The following is a 19,869-nucleotide window of genomic DNA, read 5'->3' as shown; positions in this document are numbered from 1 at the left end:
ATGTACGAGGAACAGAAAGATCCTGGCAGGAATTAATCTGCCATTTTCACACATCTGCCCGAGGGAGGTATTGTAATTGCAAAAATTTACTCTAAGACTGCTGAGACTCATAGTAATTATGTTTCTTTTTTTTTTAATAGAAATAGCCACAGGTGGTAACAAATTGGGTTTTGAGATGGGGAACTGGGCATGCATTCTAACCCAAATTACTATGTAATTGTCTTGATTATAAAAAAAAAAATGCAGAAAGTCTATTGCTCAAAATCAGAAAAAAGAAATTCTCCTTAAATGTATTCCTTGTCTTTTAGTTTTTAGTTTCTCTCCACTTAGGCATATAGCTTCATTTGTTGGTATTGGCCCATCTGATATCAGGGCCACACCATAGAATAGGCTTTTGCCAATAACCCTTAGAAATTGCTCTGAGTGGGATTTGTGTAATAGGATAATTCACTTATTTCTTGCTTTACTATCATCTAGAGATAAATAGTAGCTTCCCTAGAAGGTCAGGATCTGGAAATGTAGCTAATAATTACTATTATCCATGTATCTGCCAATGCTAAAAGTGCAAAGTTATAAACTTTTTATTTCAATCTATGTGTTGTGTTAAAACGTTTGTTATTTTTCTCACACACACACACACACACACACACACACACACACACTTTCAATTACCCTTTATCTTTCTCTACAGTTAGATTCATGCATTAGCATCAACATATTATCATTGTTTTTTAAAACTGCAAACGTATTCCGGGCATACCATGCCAAGTAAGATTCCAATTGTCAAGTGTGTCTCCAAACTTTCTTAAGTAGGAAATTTGGATTTAATCAACCAAGATTAAAATTAGACATTAGGCACTGGCTTAAAACAAAACAAAACAAAACAAAATTCATTAATGTAACAGGAGGTCACACAAAGCTTAAAATAATAATAAAAATATATCAATCAAGTGTTTTGCCTTGAAATTACATGAGGGTAAGTTTGTATGTAGTCTTTAATTCCATCTTAATGATAATAATAATAAAGATAAATGATTGATTTCTCTTTTATTTTTCTTGACTTATAACTCCCCTTATTTACATTCTTAATGTAGTAAGTTGAATTGGGATGAACTATTTTGAAATAGATGCAAAACTGCAAAAACAAAATAGAAAGCAAGATTTTTGTGTTCCAAGAAGACACCACAATAAATTCACCAATATTTAGAAAATATTCCATTTTTTGCTGAGAGAACCATGGAAATCAAAGCAAGTTATTTTTAAGGTTGTTTGGAAAGTTTTTATGACACATCTTTATACAAAGATATGTCATTAACCAATTATCAGGTCTGAGATAGAAAATAACCCCTTTTGGAACTAACTCTCTTTATCCCCTCCCCAATACTAAATGGTAATATTTTTTCCTTAGTAATTTTTGCTGAGACTTTAAGTACATTTTATCTCAAACATTCTAATTTCTTATTGTCATATCATCTACTGAAATGGAGATTTTGGCAAAAAAGCACATATTGTCCACTGTACACTCTGGTAAGAAAATGCTTCTCATGGTAATCATAGGTGAATTTCTTTTATAGGTATCAGTTCTGCATATAGGAATTGCTCTGGTGAAATAGCAAAAAATCTATTGAATATTCAGTCATAAAACAATCTCAGTTTACTCTGATAAATTATGCTGTGTGAAAAATAAAATAAACAGCTTTAAGCAAAGTCATTTATACTAGGGTCTGTGAATTGAAAAGAAAAGAAATATATCTTGAAGGTAAAAACTATCATTTTAGGTTTCAAAACTGATAAAAGTGTTCATCCTGCAAATAAATATTGAGGAATTTGTCTAAGACACAGATAGTATAAAATTAGGCAATAGAAATAAGAAAGCTATTTAAGCCACTGTGGTCATTTCTGCCTATAATAAAATACCTGTTGCATTGTCACTTTATAAAAGGAAGTTATTGGAATTTAGGAAATATGTGTATATTTCAACTTGAGTTTTATTGAATTTCATGGCATGAAAATCCTAGGTGTAATTGTAATCCAGTCACTGTTCAGAGGGTTTATTAATGATTCAGGGAGAAATACTGTAAGAGGTATATCAATTGCTGACTTATGCCTAAATTACATTTTTTAAAAGTTACCACCAAAAGAAACTGAAGAAAACATCTCTAAAGAACCATACTTGTTAGAAAGAAATTATTTAGTCACCTTATAAGTTAAATATGTTATTTAAAAAAATATATATGCCACTAAAATAACAATGAATTTTTTCTGAATATAAAGTCATTATCTACATAATGTATTAATATAATTTACAAACATGTAACCAGTGTCTCTTAAAAACAATATGTATCTACAAAAACAATTATAAAGGTATAGCTTCAAAAACTTGGAATAGAGTTTTAATGTTCTCACTTTCAAATTCTACAAAGGCTGCTTTAAGCTGATAAGGAAAGTAAACAAGAATTGTCCTTTATGTGGTTCTTTTAATGTGTTCCACTAATTAAAAATCAATCAAAAACATAAGTTTAAAAAATAATAAATATTGTTCAGACAGGGTGCATTCCAGAGCCAAAAAAGCTTACATGATTATATTGAATCTGTACCTTGCCCATTTTGCTTCCAATATAGATATGGTTCTTGAATATATTATTGAGTAGAAATATAAAGAAAATAACATGTCTCTAAATATTTCAAAATGACTAAAACAAAATGCATTTCTAATACCATTAAATTATTTTAATATATTCCATTCCTCTAATCAAACCAAAGTCTATTTATGTAGATTAGTTACATCTAAAGTCTCATTTATCCAACCTGTATTTATCCTTTGATCACAAAGCTTGTTAACTTAAATGGTCTTTTATTGTTATGATTCATTTTCCCATAATTATGCTGTTTAACTGCCTTATTTTTTGAATAAATATATGCAAACGCGCCAATCATATTCAGCACAGTTATGCTAGATGCTCAATGAACTGTAAGAGCCATTTCACTACAATAAAACTGCCTGGAATAGATCCAGGGCAAGGCCTAGAAATACCAGTAATCAGAATGTCACTAAGACCAGAACGGATAGAAGTGTGTCACATGTATATCAATAGATTTTCTCAAACACTGTCTGAAACCAATTTTACAGTCTATCACTGGAAGAACTTTGTGCATACAAGGGAAAGATGCCACCCACATAGCCACAATTTTGCATCTGTATTTTTGTCTTTTTTTTTTTTTTCTTTTTTGGCTTTACCTTAAAAATATTGAATTTCTACAGTAGCAAGGAAGCACAAGCAAACTTCTGCTTAGTCACAGCTGGGAATATTGATGTCATTAAGGACTTCTTTATTATAGATAATTTATTTCAGGAGACCAGAGGATAGCAATATATCACTGTCAAAGCTGGTGGTGAAAGCTATGACTAACCGTAAAATACTGTGTGCCACTGAAGGAAACTCTTGTCACGTCTCCTTTGCTAACATAGGTCGACAATAGATTAGTGTAGGCCTGATGAACTTTAAAAGTGTATTGTAGGTGGGTGGCAGAAGTCACAGTATCTTCAAATTGATGGGCAAAATGAACTTCATGCCATTCTCTAACAAATATACAGTCATTGGTTAAAGGAATTCAGTACAGGGAAAAAAAAAAAAACCTTCCCTAATGACTTTACTAAAATATGACTTTAAGATAATGCCCTGTGGGATTTATTAAACAGAAGTATCACTGAGGGGAATACATTCTGGAGCAATGACTAATATCATAATTAGCAGGTGCATTTGTAAGAATTTACCCACTATTGAGTATATTGCAAGGCTTCTCAGCATAAGGGAGTTAAGTTTTACTTCCTAACCTGGCATGAGCACGGTTCTAGCGGCCTCATCTTTCCCCTGAGGTTGTTTTGTCACCAGGATCAAGATCTCCAACCATCCCACCATCCTTCCAAAAGAATCAGAAACTTGCATGAAAATTTTTTTCTCTTCATCTACATAAACTCCAGCCAATTGTCCACTGAAGGCCAGTCGTTGCTCAACTTCTTCTCTGACTAGAATGACTGGCTCTACTTCAAGGAATTTGAAAATGTGTGAAGTTTGAAAACAGCGCAATCATCAAGTTTTACCATATTTTCAGAGAAAAAAAGGAAGGTGTGACTTCATCTTTGAAAAGAGGAGAGCTGCCTTGGAACTAAACAAGTATAAAATGGGCTAATATCTGTGCTTGAGTATTTATATACATGATATGGGAAATATAGAGATAGATACACAAATACACATACTTTAACTTTGCCAAGAAGTTTTATGATTCACATTTTCATAAATATATGCAGAGCCAACTTTCACTGCAATAAGTACATATAATCCTTTAATAATTTTAACAAGGTATTTTCTTAATTTATAACTTTTATTTTTATAGATATATTTCTATTACATTGTATTACATAAGCAGCAATGACAGTAAAAACTTTGAAGCCTGATAGTGGTAATGAAACATTAGAAAATATAAATATTATATTTGTAAATAGTATTAAATACTTATCTGTAGATTTTTAAGTTTTTTTTAAATTTTAAAATATGTGCATTTCTTAATACTTTAATGAGGTATTTGAGATTATTTTAAGGGAACCAATTTATTTTAACCTCATATATAAATCTATATGCACTGTAAAAAAGTGAATAATATATAGCTTCAACTTCATTAAGAAAAGTTTCTGGAAATTATGTTTGTTTGTTTTAAATTTTTTGAATGTGTTTTGAACAATATGTCACAGGTGATTGATAATGTTTTAGAACATGGAAATTTTTTTCTTGACTAAAAAATATGTTCAAGCAATTAAGATTGGAATTTTAGGACATGCTTTTCTATGATGTGATAGTTTTCATGATCACATACAGCCTTAAATAAAATGAAGATGCCGAGATTAAAATTCCAAAATCCTCCATGTAGACTTGGATATGATAATATTTACTGAAATTATAAAATTCACTCCTAGAACTTATGTAAAATTATAAACTCACTCATATGCTCAGAAAATTTTTTTAAATTATCCTACTCTTACATTTTTAAAAGACTGATGAATTATCATCTTGGTGAAAGGATGATGAAATATTTTACCTGGCTGGTATTTTGGAAATTTTGTTGAAAACTAAAAACTAATGGATGTAGAGGTTATTACCTCTGAGTAGGTATATCAACTAATCGTAAAAATAAGGTTCTCAGGTTTCTAATTCATATAATTAAAAAATATACACTTTTGTGTTTTCATTTATTGCAAAATAAACAAATGCATCCAAATTCACATTGGAGCTGAGATTTTCATAGGTGCACACAAAACTAAGAATAAAAGTAACAATGTATTAAAAATGATGATAATAATTTGAATTTTAAACTCTTCTTCAAAGACACTCAAAACACCTTGAGGCTGATTATCTTTTAATTCAGCTTTATTGTATCTTATTTATACTATTTTTAATATATGATAAAAGAGAAAAAATGTGCTATGATTATGTACTCATGTTAAAGCAGAAATTAAACTTTCCATCTTTTAAAAATTAAAAAAAAGACAAGTGGAGAAGACACTCTTGGAGGCCTGCTACAGGAGACATCCCCTTCATTAGTTAGCCCATCATTCCCCTTATAAGTAGAGATGTATATAGTGTTTATGAAAATGAGAGCATGTAACTAATCAAAATGTGCTCTCTTAGAACAACATGGCAGAAAATTAACCTCAAAATTATATATGAAGAAAGAAAATGTTCACACATTTTATGTTTGTTACTGAAGTCCTAACATGCTAGAATATGAAGTTTTAAAGTTCACGATCTTGGGAGCTCATCAGAGTCCCTATCGTCAAGAATCTCTTGTGTTAGAGATGTAGGACTAAAGACAGACAACGAATAATGTTACTAGTTAAGATATACTTTTTCTTTCACCTTTTCATTCTAAAATACTGAGTTTATTTTCTATGCTATGCTACTTTAGTCCTCTATGCTGCAATCTCATTTTTATATATTTGGATTGACTGTATTTATCATGCATTTAATTCCTTTTTATTGAAAAGGCCATGCACATATATCAAAAGGATTTTCTCTTCCTAGTATAAAAAGTCTAAAGTCAATCCTAATGTGAATCTTTTGAAATTGAACTATAAAACACCACATGAGAATGTGTTCTTTTTTTAAATTTATTTTAGTAGATCTTATTCTGCTGGCTCAATATATTTTCTTCTATGAGTTCATATTAAAATGACTTGCAGTAATGCTACAAAAAAATCTGAAAACACAGATGTTCAAACAAAACTGGAAATTCTCCCAACAGTGAAGAAGTCCCCAGCCTCTTCTCAGCCAGGCCTTCGTTGAAAACACCTGTTGAGAAGTTACTCCGAGACTGAACAAATAATTCTTGATAAGCCTTGATATGCAGTAACTCATGACAATTAGTAATGATCTCTACTTGATTTTAGATTCTCATGTTAACAGACAAAATAATTCACATGAAAATTACTCCCATGAAAAGTGCTGTTATAAACTTGTATAATTATCTATTTCCCTTACCTACCACAAAATCTGTGATCCTACTTTTCAATTTCAATGTTATAGCTTTAAAGTGAATAAAACGTTTAATTATAACAATGTATTATGACTCACATTATTGAAGATATTTTAATCACTAGTCTATTATTTAAACACATCACAGACTGACTTTACGTCATCTGAGAAACTTGAAGAAACCCTGAAATAAAATCTCTTCTCACATACCACTATTTCTACATACTGATTACATGTGTAACCAGCTTACATGATTGTTCTGCATTCACTTAATAAAAATACTCTTATGCTCAAGAAACTAGATCTTAACCTTAAAATTTAGACCCTGTGACTCACACAATATCATTTGATACTTTAAGAAAAATCTTAATTTAAGCTGCAATATGAGTTTTCTACATCCTGAAATTCTTAAATTTCATACCAGTGTATATCAAAACAATGATGAAATACGTTTCACTCCATCAATAGAAATACACTGTGCACCTTCTAAACAGCACAAACATGCTGGAAAATAAAGCTAAAGCAGACTTAGTAGGTGCTAGTCCAAGTGCACTCCATGGATTAAAATACTACTTTCAGAAGTACAAGTGAGATTAGTAGTGTGTTTTCTTAGCAGGCTGTGTTAAATATACACACTAATAAATGCACTTCAAAACAAGGTTATGGATACCTGGGCACTTGAATTTAAGCATGTCACTTGAGCACAAAGTGTTTGCAGCACGCTAGTTTAAAGAAAAAGAGGAAAGGAGGGTCACTATAGTTAATTTACTCTGTTCTCAACAATGGGTACTGAGAAGAACGTGATATATATTTAAGAGAAAATTAACATATTAGGAATTTACAAAGCATTCTTTATAAGACTGCAAAAACCCAGTGAGGGTGGGGGGAAGAAGAGGAAGAGGAGTGCCTGTTTTGACAGTTTAAATCGAGGATATTTCTAGAGCAGGAACAATATGCAACATTGAGTCACCTTGGAAAAATTTCAAGAACTTAAAACTGAAAGTTTTTCTGTGTTTTTATGGCATGGATTAAGATTCTAGAAAAAAGGGAATGACAAGGAAGTTTGTCTTGTTTTCTTTTAAAATTTTCTGTCTCTTTCCCTGCACGTGTAAGATTCGCTTTGGCTTAGGTTTTACTGCTGAGAGGAATCATCATCATCATCATCATTATCATCATCATCACCATCATCACCAACACCATCATCCGTTCCTCAAGCAATGAAGAGCTTAAAGAACAGCATGGTGTAAATACAATATAGGCACCCCTGTCCCTTGAAACCTTCTGGATACTTCCATTCAAATTTGTTCCTCACTAATCTGACCGAGGAACCAGGCTTGCTGACATTCTACTGTACCTACTTCATTTTTACTGGAACCTAAATAAGAATTCAACTGAAAGCACTTGAAATGGAAGATTAAACATTAACTCTGTGATATGTCTGTAACTGTCAATGGTGAAAATAGAAAAAAGGTATTTAACGTATGTATATATATAAAATGACTGCAAAAGATCTATAAATACATACTTCAACATACCTCCCTAAAGAGATTATCATAAATTCCAGTACGCAGTCACAGAAAGACTTTCATAGAGACCACAGTATTTTTCAAGGGATATATTTCTTGCTCAATCTTTTATAGACAACCAAAAAAATCATGATTACTGGTATACAGTAGACACCATTAAAAGTGGGATTTAATATTACAATCGATACTTAAGTATTCAGTAGCATCAAGTAGAAGACTCTGTTTTACAAGGACATTATACTATTATAAGAAAATACATTTTACTAACTTTTTAGCATTTGCTATCCTTATGTTAGAAAGGATAAGGTTATGAAATTTTACTATTCATTTTAATAATAAAAACATTACTGAGTCATGTGTCATTAAAAGGTATTTGCTTTTCAAAGCATAAAATTATGAACCAATTATCTTCATTTGCCCCAAACTAATCTTCCTCCCAAAGTGTCACTTTTAGTTAAACTCAATTTTGAATTTCAAGTAGTGCTCATCCAGAGTAATTTGTAGCAACATGCATTTATAATAAGCAAGAATTAAGTTTTTCTGTGACACAACTTAATAGTGGATAAAAGAAGCTAGGGAGTGACTAGAGAAAGTACAGTCACCAGCTATTGTTAGAATCTATGTCCATGATGGGTCAGTCATCTAGGATTTTTTTTGAAAATATATCAATAACTTTGCATTATACTATCTAAAATATATTAAATACCACGTAGAGATACTGGAAATAGACAGTACACAAACTAAATGCATCCTGAAATTCTTTTTGGTGCATCAAGTGCCTTTACTGCCAACTTTGCCTCCTGTTTTCAACCATATAAAGTGAGTCTGTGACCTTCTGGTGCACTCTTTTCTTTCCTCAATGACTCTAAGAAACAGATCAGGACAAAATAAATATAAACTTTTCATAGACAGGTAATGGTCATTATCCAGAGCCTACATTCATTCAAACTTTTGAAAGAGCTTCAGAGCATAATTCACATATTAGAAGTTTAAACTATGCTAAGACCTCATGATGCAGTTTCTGCTGTAAAGAATAAATCAGATTCAAATTCTTTAAAACGCTTTTTAAAATATAAAACTTACTTTTCTGGTGGAGGACTGAAAACTTAGCTCAGATTCAGGCTCTGGAATTCTGACTAGTTGCTGTTTTTGTTCTTGAAAAAGTTAACTTCTGAGTATTTGAGTATACATTTCTTTCCTTTTTGGCATCAGATTTTTTAAACAGAATTAAAAAGCAAATTTAACTAAAATGTTTTCTTTCCTACTCTGGGAATCTTTTGTTATGGAGAAAATGTAGACCCATGAATAAAACTAAAGTAAAATAAACTCTAAATAGTGAACACTGCTAACATTTTAAGCCTACAAAAATAAACTTTAAAATACAACAAAAGTAAGACATTCACACCTTTTAGATTTTAGACTATTTACATGGGAGGGGTTATGTATAGAATATGTTGTACACGTGGTGGCAAAAGTGTAAACCATTTTCACTTAAAAATGTCTCCCTCTCACTGCTGCTGGCAGTGTGGCTTTGTCCTGCTCCAAAGGTTTCAGGACAGCTCCAAAAACCAGCAATAAAGTCAAGTCCCAGTTAGGCTAAAAGTCTCTTACCTGAATTATGGACATCCGAGTGGCAGGGGTCTCGCTCGCATTAGTCCCTTGTCCGGTGAAGCTCGTGTGGCAGCCCGCGTGCCCCTGAGGAACAGTCAGGTTGTTGGAGGCCGGTTTGAGATACATCACCTCTGACCGGGGCGAGCTAAGGGGCAGGCGGGTCTGGTAGTCGAAGTACATAGGGGAGGTGGCCAGGGAGGGGCTGCTCACCACATTCATGACGTTCATGGCGTTCCTCTCTTCCACCTCGCTCTGCACCAGCATAATATCGTTTTTGTTGATCTTTTTCTTCTTGCCCTTGCCCCCGCCCAGCTGCGGGTGGCTGTACTCGGCGATGCGGCAGTTGTAAGTGCGAATCTCCTTGTTCTCGCGCTTGCACTTGACGGCAATGGTGATCATGGCCGCTAGGAGAATGATGGAGATAGTGCTTAGTGTCACGATGAGCGGCAGCGACATGTCCCAGTGGTGCTGCTCGCCGTTTACCCGGGGAACGCCTTCGGGCAAGGAGCCGCTCACCGAGCGGATGATGAGCTTGGCCACCGCCGACAAGGTGGGTTTCCCGTGGTCAGTCACCTTCACTACCAGCTCCACCACTGGCGTCACGTCCTCCCAGAAGGGGTGCAGCGTGCGGATCTCGCCGCTGGAGGGATCGATTTCAAACAGGTGGTCGTCGTTTCCGTCTACGATCTCGTAGGTGAGGCGCCCACTCTCGCCGAAGTCACTGTCTAGGGCGCGTACAGTGCTCACCAGGTAGCCCAGGCCAGCGTTGCGCGGGACTTGCAGCTCGGCCGTGTCGTTCTGCAGCGTGGGCAGCACGATCACCGGCGCGTTGTCATTCACGTCTAGCACTGTCACCCTCACAGTCGCGTTGCTCTCCAAGTGCGCGGGCGCCCCCGAGTCCTTAGCAAGCACCTTGAACTCGAAAGCCTTGGTCTGCTCGTAGTTAAAGGAGCGCAGGGCGTAGATGGCCCCATTGGTGGGATTCACAGACACATAGGTGTAGATGGACACGTCGCCGATGTGCGAGGGCAGGATGGAGTAGGATACTGTGCCGTTTTGGCCCAGGTCGGGATCCTGGGCAAGCACGGAGCCCAGATACTCTCCTGGGATGTTGTTTTCGTGCACCTGCAGCACATAGAGTCCCTTGGTGAAACGAGGAGGGTTGTCGTTCTCGTCCAGAATCTTGACAGCGAACGACTTGGTGGAGTTGAGAGGAGGCGAGCCCCCGTCCCGAGCCACAATTGTCACGTTGTACTCGTCCTGGGTCTCGCGGTCCAGCGGGCGGTCAGTCACCACCGTGTAGAAGTTGTCATAGTTCTCCTCAAGCTTGAAGGGCACAGAACCTCCGGGCCCGCCCAGGCCGCCGCCGCCGCCGGTCCCCCCTCCGCCCAGCACCCTGCACTGCAGCTGCCCGTTCTTGCCTGAGTCCCGGTCAGTGACCCGCACTAGGGCTATGACGGTGCCGGGCGGGGCGGCCTCGCTCAGCGCCCCCTGGCGCACGGAGACGAAACCGATGGACGGCGCGTTGTCGTTGCGGTCGATGAGCTTGACAGTGACCTTGCAGTGGGCCGGGATGGGGTTGGGCCCCAAGTCTCGGGCCTGTACGTCGATCTCCAGCATCCCATTCTCCTCATAGTCCAGGTTGCCCTTGACACGAATCAGGCCGGTCTTGGGGTCGATGGAGAAGAGCTCCCTTACGCGGTCAGGCACATAGCTGCTGAAGGAATAAAGTACTTCACCATTGGGACCCTCGTCGGCGTCGGTGGCGTTCAGATCAATGACCACGGTGCCCAGTGGGGCATTCTCTGGCAGCTCCACCAGGTAGGAGGGCGCCTCGAAGACCGGGCTGTTGTCGTTAGAGTCTATCACCTTCACGTTGATTTGCACAGTGGCGGATCGCGGCGGATCGCCGCCGTCTAGGGCGGTCAGTACAAGCGTGTGGTGGTTCTGCTGCTCGCGGTCCAGCGCCTTCTGGATTACCAGCTCTGGGAACTTGGTGCCGTCGCCGCGGGACTTGACGTCCAGCGCGAAGAGCCCGTGGTCGTCGCGCGTCAGCAGATAGGTGCGGAGCCCATTCTCGCCGGCGTCCGGGTCATGTGCACTGGTGAGAGGGAAGCGGGTGCCAGGCGCTGCGTTCTCCGAGATGTCCATCTCAATCTGGTCCGAGGGGAAGGAGGGGGCATTGTCGTTGATGTCCTGGATCTCCACCTTGATCATGCAGATTTCCTTGTCGTTGGCGAACACCTCGAGGGACAGCTGGCACTTGGCGTTGTGGCGGCACAGGGACTCACGGTCGATGCGCTGCTTGGTGTAGAGGAGCCCGCTGTCCGCGTCCACGTCCAGCAGGTGCGGCGCTGAGTTCTCCAGCACCCGGTAGCTACCCGACTTGCTTCGCCCGCCGCCGCCACCGCCACCGCGCTCTGCGGGCGGAAGCCCCGGCTGCAGTCGAGCATCCTTGCCGATGTTGCCGATCACCGTGCCGGCCCCTTGTTCCTCCGGCACCGAGTAGTTGAGGTTTTTGAGCGTCAGGGCAGGGGCCCATAGGAGGAAACAGCAACAGATGGAAAGGTACATGCCAGACCGGTGGGGTGGGGGCAGGAGCAGCCGGACTGGAGGGGCGAGCGAGTGGGAGCGCGCCAGCCTGGGGCTCGAGCGCAGCGTGCGCGCGCGACACGAGCCACAAGTCTGTGGGTCCTTCCTTCCCTCTGCTCCTGGGCTGCGGCACCCGGCGGTCTCCTTATTCCGCTCAAGTTCCCCGAACCTGTTGATCTACAGCATCCGCACTGGGCGAGAAGCGGCGGCGCAGCGAAGCTGCAGGAGCACGGAGCAAGGCGGCGGCTCCCTGCGGCTGGGGGCGAGCCCGGGGCTTTGTCTCTTCCGCCGGGACTAGGGACGACTCAAAGTTGAGCGATGAGGCCAGCGATAAGATGGAAATCGCGTCTAGGAGGGGTGGTGAAGAATCGGTAGATTTTCCTGGCTCCCGCTAGGGCGCTGCAAATCCACTCCCGCGGTAGCCACCAGAATACTCTTCACATCGGGTGGGGGAGGGAGCGGGGAGGTGTGTCTTGAGGCAGATGGGAAAGTGAAATCCTTACTTGTTTCCCGTCTCCTGTGATGAAATTGATGGGGACGAGGAGCAACGGAGAGAGAATCTGATATATTTTGAATCTTCGCCGGAGCCCGGTGAAATGTCTGCTGGCTTCGCGGGCTGTTCGGTTTTCAGGCAGTGTTCTGCTGCATTTAGAGATCTAATCTTGCATTGCTGGCTGAGGCAGAGGCGGCAGCGGACTGCATCTCCCAGCCAAGCGTATTTTTTTCCTCTCTCTCCTTTCCGAGCAGTCAAAGGGAGGGGAGGAAATGCAGCGCAAAGAACTAGTGTCCCGATTTGTAGTTTCCTCCCTCCACCAGGCTCCTCCCTCTCTTCCTCGGAAAAGGCTCTCCCCCGAAGTCAGGAAAGCCACAGCCAGATCAGCGTTTGCGGCGTGAGTCTATGGGGGGGGGGGGGGGGGGGCGTATGTAGCTCTCTCCGCCTCTGTTCGTAGAACACACACTCTGTGTGATTTCTCTATGCCAAGCCAGTAGCCGCCGCTACCATCCCATTCTCTCCGCGAGAGCAAGGACTTCTCTCGATGCAGTTTAATTCCAGTTTGCTTTTCTTCCCAGGCGAAAGGAAATCAACAGGCAACTCATGGTTGGATGTGCAGATTTGAAGGGGGGAGGGGGAGGCGGAATAAAAAGGAAGGGGGAGCCACCCTCCCAGTCCTCGCACACACACTCTCCCTGTCTCTCGCTAGAAGGGAAACAGTCTCTGCATTCACAGGGCTGGGCTGTCAAGTGCCTCTCTTTTCTTTCTATTCAGCATCTCCTTCCAATGGCCCTGCCTCCCAGTCCTCTTCATCTAGAAAGGAAAACCTTGGCGAGGAATATCTGAATATTCAGATATTCAGTGAATATCTGAAGTGGTGAATATCTGAAGCGAATAAAGTGCGGGTTTTGTTTCTTTTTTTCCCGTCAAATTTTTTTTTTTTTTTTTAATAGTAGGAGTGGGCTGGATGAAAGAAACACATCAAGGTTTGGCGTGATGCATTCTGCAGTCTCGCTCTCACACAGTCTCTCTGGGCGACTCGAGGAGGGCAGGGGTGAGGAGCTGCGGCCGCGGCGGTCTAGTCAGGGGCGCCCCCCCCCAGAGAGCGACCTCCGAGGGGATGTTAGGCACAGGTCTGTCTACACATTATTTCGGGTTCTCGAGGCGCCTCGACATACGGGAATGACACATCCAGAAATGCAGGTGTTCCGATCTGCCCGATGAGTCAGAAGCAGTGGAACGAATCGAATTCACTCTCGCCTCATGGTCCTCCCTTCACAGACATTAGTTGCGGCTTCTTCCTAACGCTTTCTCTCTGACTCACTCTATAGAAAGAAAAGCCAGATTCATGTCTTGGAGGAAAAGAAAAAGCGAGAGAAAAGGGAGGGAGGGAAGGAGGAAGGTGTAGCTGAATTCAGCAGCACTTTTACTCTACCTCTTTCTGCCGGGGTCCGAGGGTCTGGAAAACAAGGCGTCTGTTTTGCTAGGTGTATTTATTTTTTTATTTATTTAAGAAAAAAAAAACCACCTTTCTTTTTGACGAGGCGTGAGGAAACCCCAAATCTTTCAGAGTCTTGACAAAAATAAAAGAAAAAGAAAAAAAAAATCAGGATTCCAGTGACTGTTCACAGCTTAGCCCCGCATCATAGTTCATGATTTTCCTCTCAATGTTCTCTATTCACAAAGTCCAGCACCGGTGTGCATAGTTAATTGTGCAGTCCGTTGTGGAGGGTTTTTTTTTTTTTTTTCCTCCTTTTCTGTCACGGGTGGTCGCTTTTAATCTGGTGCCTGTCAGGATCAGCTCATAACCTACGAAAGACGTGAGGATTTCAAAGCAAATAAATCCATCTCCGCAAGCAAAGAATCGGAGGAAATGAAAGGTGAAAATTCAACAGTTGGAGTAGCGTCTCCCCAGCCACCCTCTGCCGCTGCCGCATCCGCCGGGCTCACAGTCCCAGCTCTCTCCCCAGCGCCTCTTGCTGACTGACTCTATTCACCTCACGCCGCCGCTTAAACATTGATACTGATTCCCTGCCAGCCAATCCGCGTGAGGAATAAGGCCCTGCCTCCTCGACCCATACCCAATAGGAGGCGTCAAAGAGACTGGCGGGGGCGGAGCCAGGAGCCCCAGCTCTTCAGAGTCATTGATTAGATCAGTTAGATGGGAGACCAGCTCGGCTACCGGAGGCCCGCGCTCCGCCTTGGCGGCGGCACCTACGGCCTCGTCGCCGGGTCTCCCGAGTCTTTAACTAATGGGAGAAGCTCCTCCACCGTCTTCCTCCAGAAAAAGGAGAATTAAAAGGAAAAAAAAGTTTGATGGCGATTTATTTTTTTTCTCCATGTACACAGGAACCTGAATCGCAGCGTGCTTGCAGAATAAGGTAGCTGCGGTCTTCCCGATGGGTTCTGTACACACACACACACACACACACACACACACACACACACACACACACTGGCACCAAACAAGAGAAGAGCAGATATTCTGGCTGCTTGTGGATATGTCTGAATGTGGTGCAGAGGGATGTGTGTGCGTGTGTGTGCGTGTGTGTGTGTGTACTCGCGCGCGTGGAGAGAGAGAGAGTGTGTGTGTGTGTTTCTGGGGGGATGTAATGTGTATTTCAGCGAGTGTGTGTGAATGCGAGGGCGCTCGTGCGCCCGCTTCAGCCGGAGCTGGTGCAAACGTACCCGGAGCAACAGCAATCAATATGTAACTTTCTTTATCCTCGGAGAAAAATCAGCTGTCCCCAGGCACCCATGCAAGGAAAGTCACTTGATTATGAAAGTGTTTCAGAAGAAAAGCAGAAGCCCAGTGAAAGAGAGGCCGTGTCTCCCCAGGGGAAAACTCCTCTCCTTTAAGGAGAAAGGCTCACTGTCGATTCAATCTTTGTAGTTTGTTAAAGCTAAAATCTGGCTAAGTAATACTTAGGACTCTACGCTTCTCAGTCACCCTCAGCTCAGTCCAGATTTAAGGTAAAGCAGACACCTCACAAAGTATGTGCGCGCGTGCGCGTGCGCGCGCGCACACACACACACACGTTTTCCGGTTTTGTTACTCGCTCTTGTTATTAAAGTTCTATATGGCTATCTGAACCATTTTATCTCAACCAAGTAAGTGTAGATAATCACATTTGCCAAAGCTCCTATGCATAAAAGCTGAGCGGAAAGTGAAAGGCAGATCAGTGGGACATCTGTTAAGATTCATGTTTTCTAAGTAACACCACCACCACCACTACTACTACCACCTTTCTCTCTCTCTCTCTCACTCACACACACACCCAACACACACACACACGCACACACACACACACACACACACACACACACAGGCTCCTGCTTCATTTACATTGTCAACTTCAGTTTCTAATCTCAGAGATTCCTTTTTCCCAAACTATTATCACAAACATCCACGAGTGAAGACTGGTTTGTTCCCGATCCTGCGGTTCTAGGAAAGAGTTAAGAAGGAAAAAGAAAATTGAAGTATTGAAATAGAAAAGGTGAGTGTTTTGATTGCTAGAGTATTGATCGCAATTCATAAATACTAAAGTTAAGTTGCCATTTATAAATTGTGAATGACTAACGTACAAGTCTGTAACATGAATCATTCAGGATTCAAAGAAAATCAAATCCAGACCAATTACAGAAAGTTCTGATGATTGTTGTTGGGATAATTGCTTAAAGATTCAAGTAAAGGAGCTATTTATTTCCTGGAGGATTCAATGAGATAACTTGTAGTCTGAGTTTATAGTCTGATGGGAATCCAAAATTCACCACTCTCTTAAGAGATATCTTTAACAATTTAAAAATTCTAAGAGGAGCTCTTTATAGCCAGACCTTCAAATCCTAAAATGTCTTTGTATTTTCTAAATAGGTAGTTTGTGCACATATCTTTGATAAACACAGAAGCTAGAGCTTTGTAGAAACCTGGGTTGTTTTGCTGAGTGAGTGCCTAAACATGCTGCTTTGTGAAACCTCACCTTTGTATATTCTTTGGCTTGGTATCTCTGTACCCATACGTGTATCTTGGAAGCTGAGGCTTTGATGCTTTAAAAGCAGCAGCTAACTTAAATAAAGAGTAGTAATTACACACTCCTTTATTAATCATTACTTTTTTAAATATGACAAACCTATGGCTTTTTTGCATTATATACTTATTTAGGGAAAGTCATAAAATATCTTTATTTGGTTTACAATAACAGAAGGAAAAAATTCAAGGAAAGGGGAGCATGTCTTATTGATTAGCCCTGAATAAATGTGCTGTTACACAAATGAGGGGGAAAATACAGTGCCTGGGAAGAGACCAGTGATAATACATCCTCATAGAGAATTTGCCCACCACCCTTTCCAGAGTAATTATGTTACACTTCCCCCTAGTGTATAGAAAGAGAATACCATGCCACAGGGCATCTGCAAAAGGCAGCAAAATGGAACTATATCAGATATCTACTTATATTTTATTTAAGTTGTAGTGCTGAGTTCTGTTATTAAAGACTGACATGTACTCAAACTAACTAATTTTTATCCTTATGCCTCATCCCTATTTTATTTTTAAAGGAAATGGAATCAACTGGTATTTTCAATTATTTTGCTTCCTCTTAACAAGACACACTTTTTAAAACTATAATCACTACTAATTTTTTAACATCTCATAAGTTCTATTTTTTCTTCCCAAATATTTTGTTTGATATACAGTTATTAAGTAAGTTCTTTTTAAGTATACTTAAAATATTAAGTTCATTTAAAAAATTGATATATATGTGATTAAATAGTTCAAAGATTTTATTATATTCTATACCATAGTAGGCTATGGCATATGAGATCTGGTTGAGGAATCTAGAAAAATACAGTGTTATGCGTAACTAATAGTACCTACAGTCTCACATTTCTCTAGAGGAGACTGGTTGATAATCATGATTTATGATTACAGATGGTAGTCTCAACCTTAAACCAAAACTGTATTATTACTTCTTCATTAAACATATATTGAACATCCAAAGATATCATTGATTTAATCAAAATACAATATGTATGCACACTTATTGAGAAAAGGAACTTATGTAATTAATATAATTATGAAATGTAAATATAAAACCATGTAATCAATAATTATAAAATTATTTAATATAAATATAACATAAAATTATTTAATTGATAAGATATGATAGTCCAAGTAAGTTTTAAAATAAATTGATTGTTATGTTAGAATAGCTACTGACAGAAGCATTATGGCCATTTTATACACTAAGAAAGATTGACTAATAATTCTACATTAAATCAATAACTTAGTTAACATTATTCATACATAATCTTAAAGATGCTTTTTAATGAAATCTCATGTTATTTAAGTTATTTAATTATGTCTTTGAGAGACTGTCTGTATTTTGCTATGTACTAGCTGTATTTGTAGTTCCAAGAATTTATGCTTGCAGCCATAAAGGCGGCACGTATAACATTCTTCAAAACTTGTCCTGTTTGCTGTATTCTTGAGTTCAATACAGTACTTAGAAGAAATTTTGATGCTGATATTTTCAACATAACCACTGTTTAGAGGAATAAAAATTCCCTCTCTACTGTTTACTTTTCTATCCTTCTTACCATTATTTCACTACCTGCTTTCATATATTTTAATTTGTTAATAGAAAATCTTCAAAAGTAATTTTAACAGTTAACTATTTTAGATGTAAGTATGAAAAGTGTCCCTATCACATATGAATCCTAAAATGAGTAATAGTATTTCATTCACAGCTAGTTCTCTGAGTTTCCATTGTCTTTTAGAGATACTTGTGGCTCAGCTATAACACACAGTTCTTGGCCTTTTGCTGACTTTTAACCAAAGCCGTCTCTTTTAACAATTGACAAATCTATGCTACTAATAGGACAATCACTAAAACATCTCTCTCTTATGATAAATATGAATTACAATAAAGCTGCAAGTGAACTATAATTTTTAAGCTTCAGGAGAAATGTTTTGTAATTTTAAAAATTTTTGAGAACTCAATCTCTCCTATACAACAAAATAAGAAACAAATATAAAATATCTTCACAAATAAACAGTATTTTAAATTGAATTTTTTTTTTAGTTTTTAGTAAAACTACAAAATCTTGCTATTAGAAAAATATTTAGAAGGAAATAAACTATTTATTTTTTATTATATGTATATGTTGTTATGAAATACTATATGTATACTTGTGACTTCTTCCCACACAAACAAAGTGCATTCCTAGAGAAAGTCAAAAATACAGTTACAGGGTTAACCCTACAAAAACATACAAGTTCTATTAATTTAAAACTCACACAAGAAATGAACTAAATTCCCAACTGGTGTTCATGTATTTTATTTTACATATATTTCTAAATATGTTAGTCAAAAGGACATAGTCATACGTTAGTCACAAATGATCAAATTTTGAACAGTGACATATTTCAGGACGTTTATTTTTAAGTACTGAGAGAAATTTCAAAGTTAATTTAAAATTTTTATATTTAAATTTGACAATTTAAGGTTATTTGGTGTAGTGTAAATAAATTGTGTGTGAAGTTGTGTGTCGAATACTTGAGGGGCCGCAAACAAGAATCGTCAGATAAGAAAATATGTTACATCTAATGTATTAGTTAGCACATAATTAAAACTGGGAGTTGGATTACATTGTGCAAGATGTAATTTTGAGAAAACCTATCCGGAGCTTCATAAATTTCAAATGTCATACTCATGTCTCCTGACTTAGCCAGAAATAAAAAGGTTCAATTAATTATGAAACCTCAATGCTCCTGCCCCATGAGAAGTTACATGCTGGCTCCCCCTTGTGGTCATTTCGACCATAAAGAGCTACATTGAGGCATTTGTTTTGAAATTTTCCTTCATTAAGAAAGTTAGACTTGTTCAATACTCGTATACAACCTTTTAAAAGAAATAAAAAGTTTATGAATGAAATAGTTAATTCATATATGTGACTGCTGGATGGTTAAAATAAAACGGCTTAAGCGAGAAGCATAGATAATTAGTATTTCATGTATGGTGCAGCAATCCCATTGCTTCCTACAGGGAAGCAAGTTAGGACAATTCTAAAGCTGAAAGGCCAGCCCTTGGTGGGAACCTGGGCAACTTGATTCAGTAGGTGG

General features: G+C 39.0%; 1 protein-coding gene across 4 annotated transcripts in view; it reads right to left on the bottom strand.

Moving 5' to 3' along the window:
- The window catches only part of PCDH17 (protocadherin 17), a 99,153-nt gene extending 85,566 nt beyond the window's left edge, over positions 1 to 13,587 (bottom strand). For 3 of the 4 annotated variants that reach the window (XM_047720082.1, XM_047720083.1, XM_047720086.1), the window contains exon 1: positions 9,665 to 13,587. In XM_047720082.1, the coding sequence (XP_047576038.1) occupies positions 9,665 to 12,238 (2,574 nt within the window). In that variant the 5' untranslated portion in view covers positions 12,239 to 13,587. The remainder of the gene's footprint in view (positions 1 to 9,664) is intronic. The other variant, XM_047720084.1, reaches the window with a different exon arrangement.
- Positions 13,588 to 19,869: the final 6,282 nt, after the last annotated feature.

This window comes from Lutra lutra, chromosome 3 (genome assembly GCF_902655055.1).
Source record: "Lutra lutra chromosome 3, mLutLut1.2, whole genome shotgun sequence".
Taxonomy (NCBI): domain Eukaryota; kingdom Metazoa; phylum Chordata; class Mammalia; order Carnivora; family Mustelidae; genus Lutra; species Lutra lutra.
This window is presented reverse-complemented; position numbering and strand designations above follow the sequence as displayed.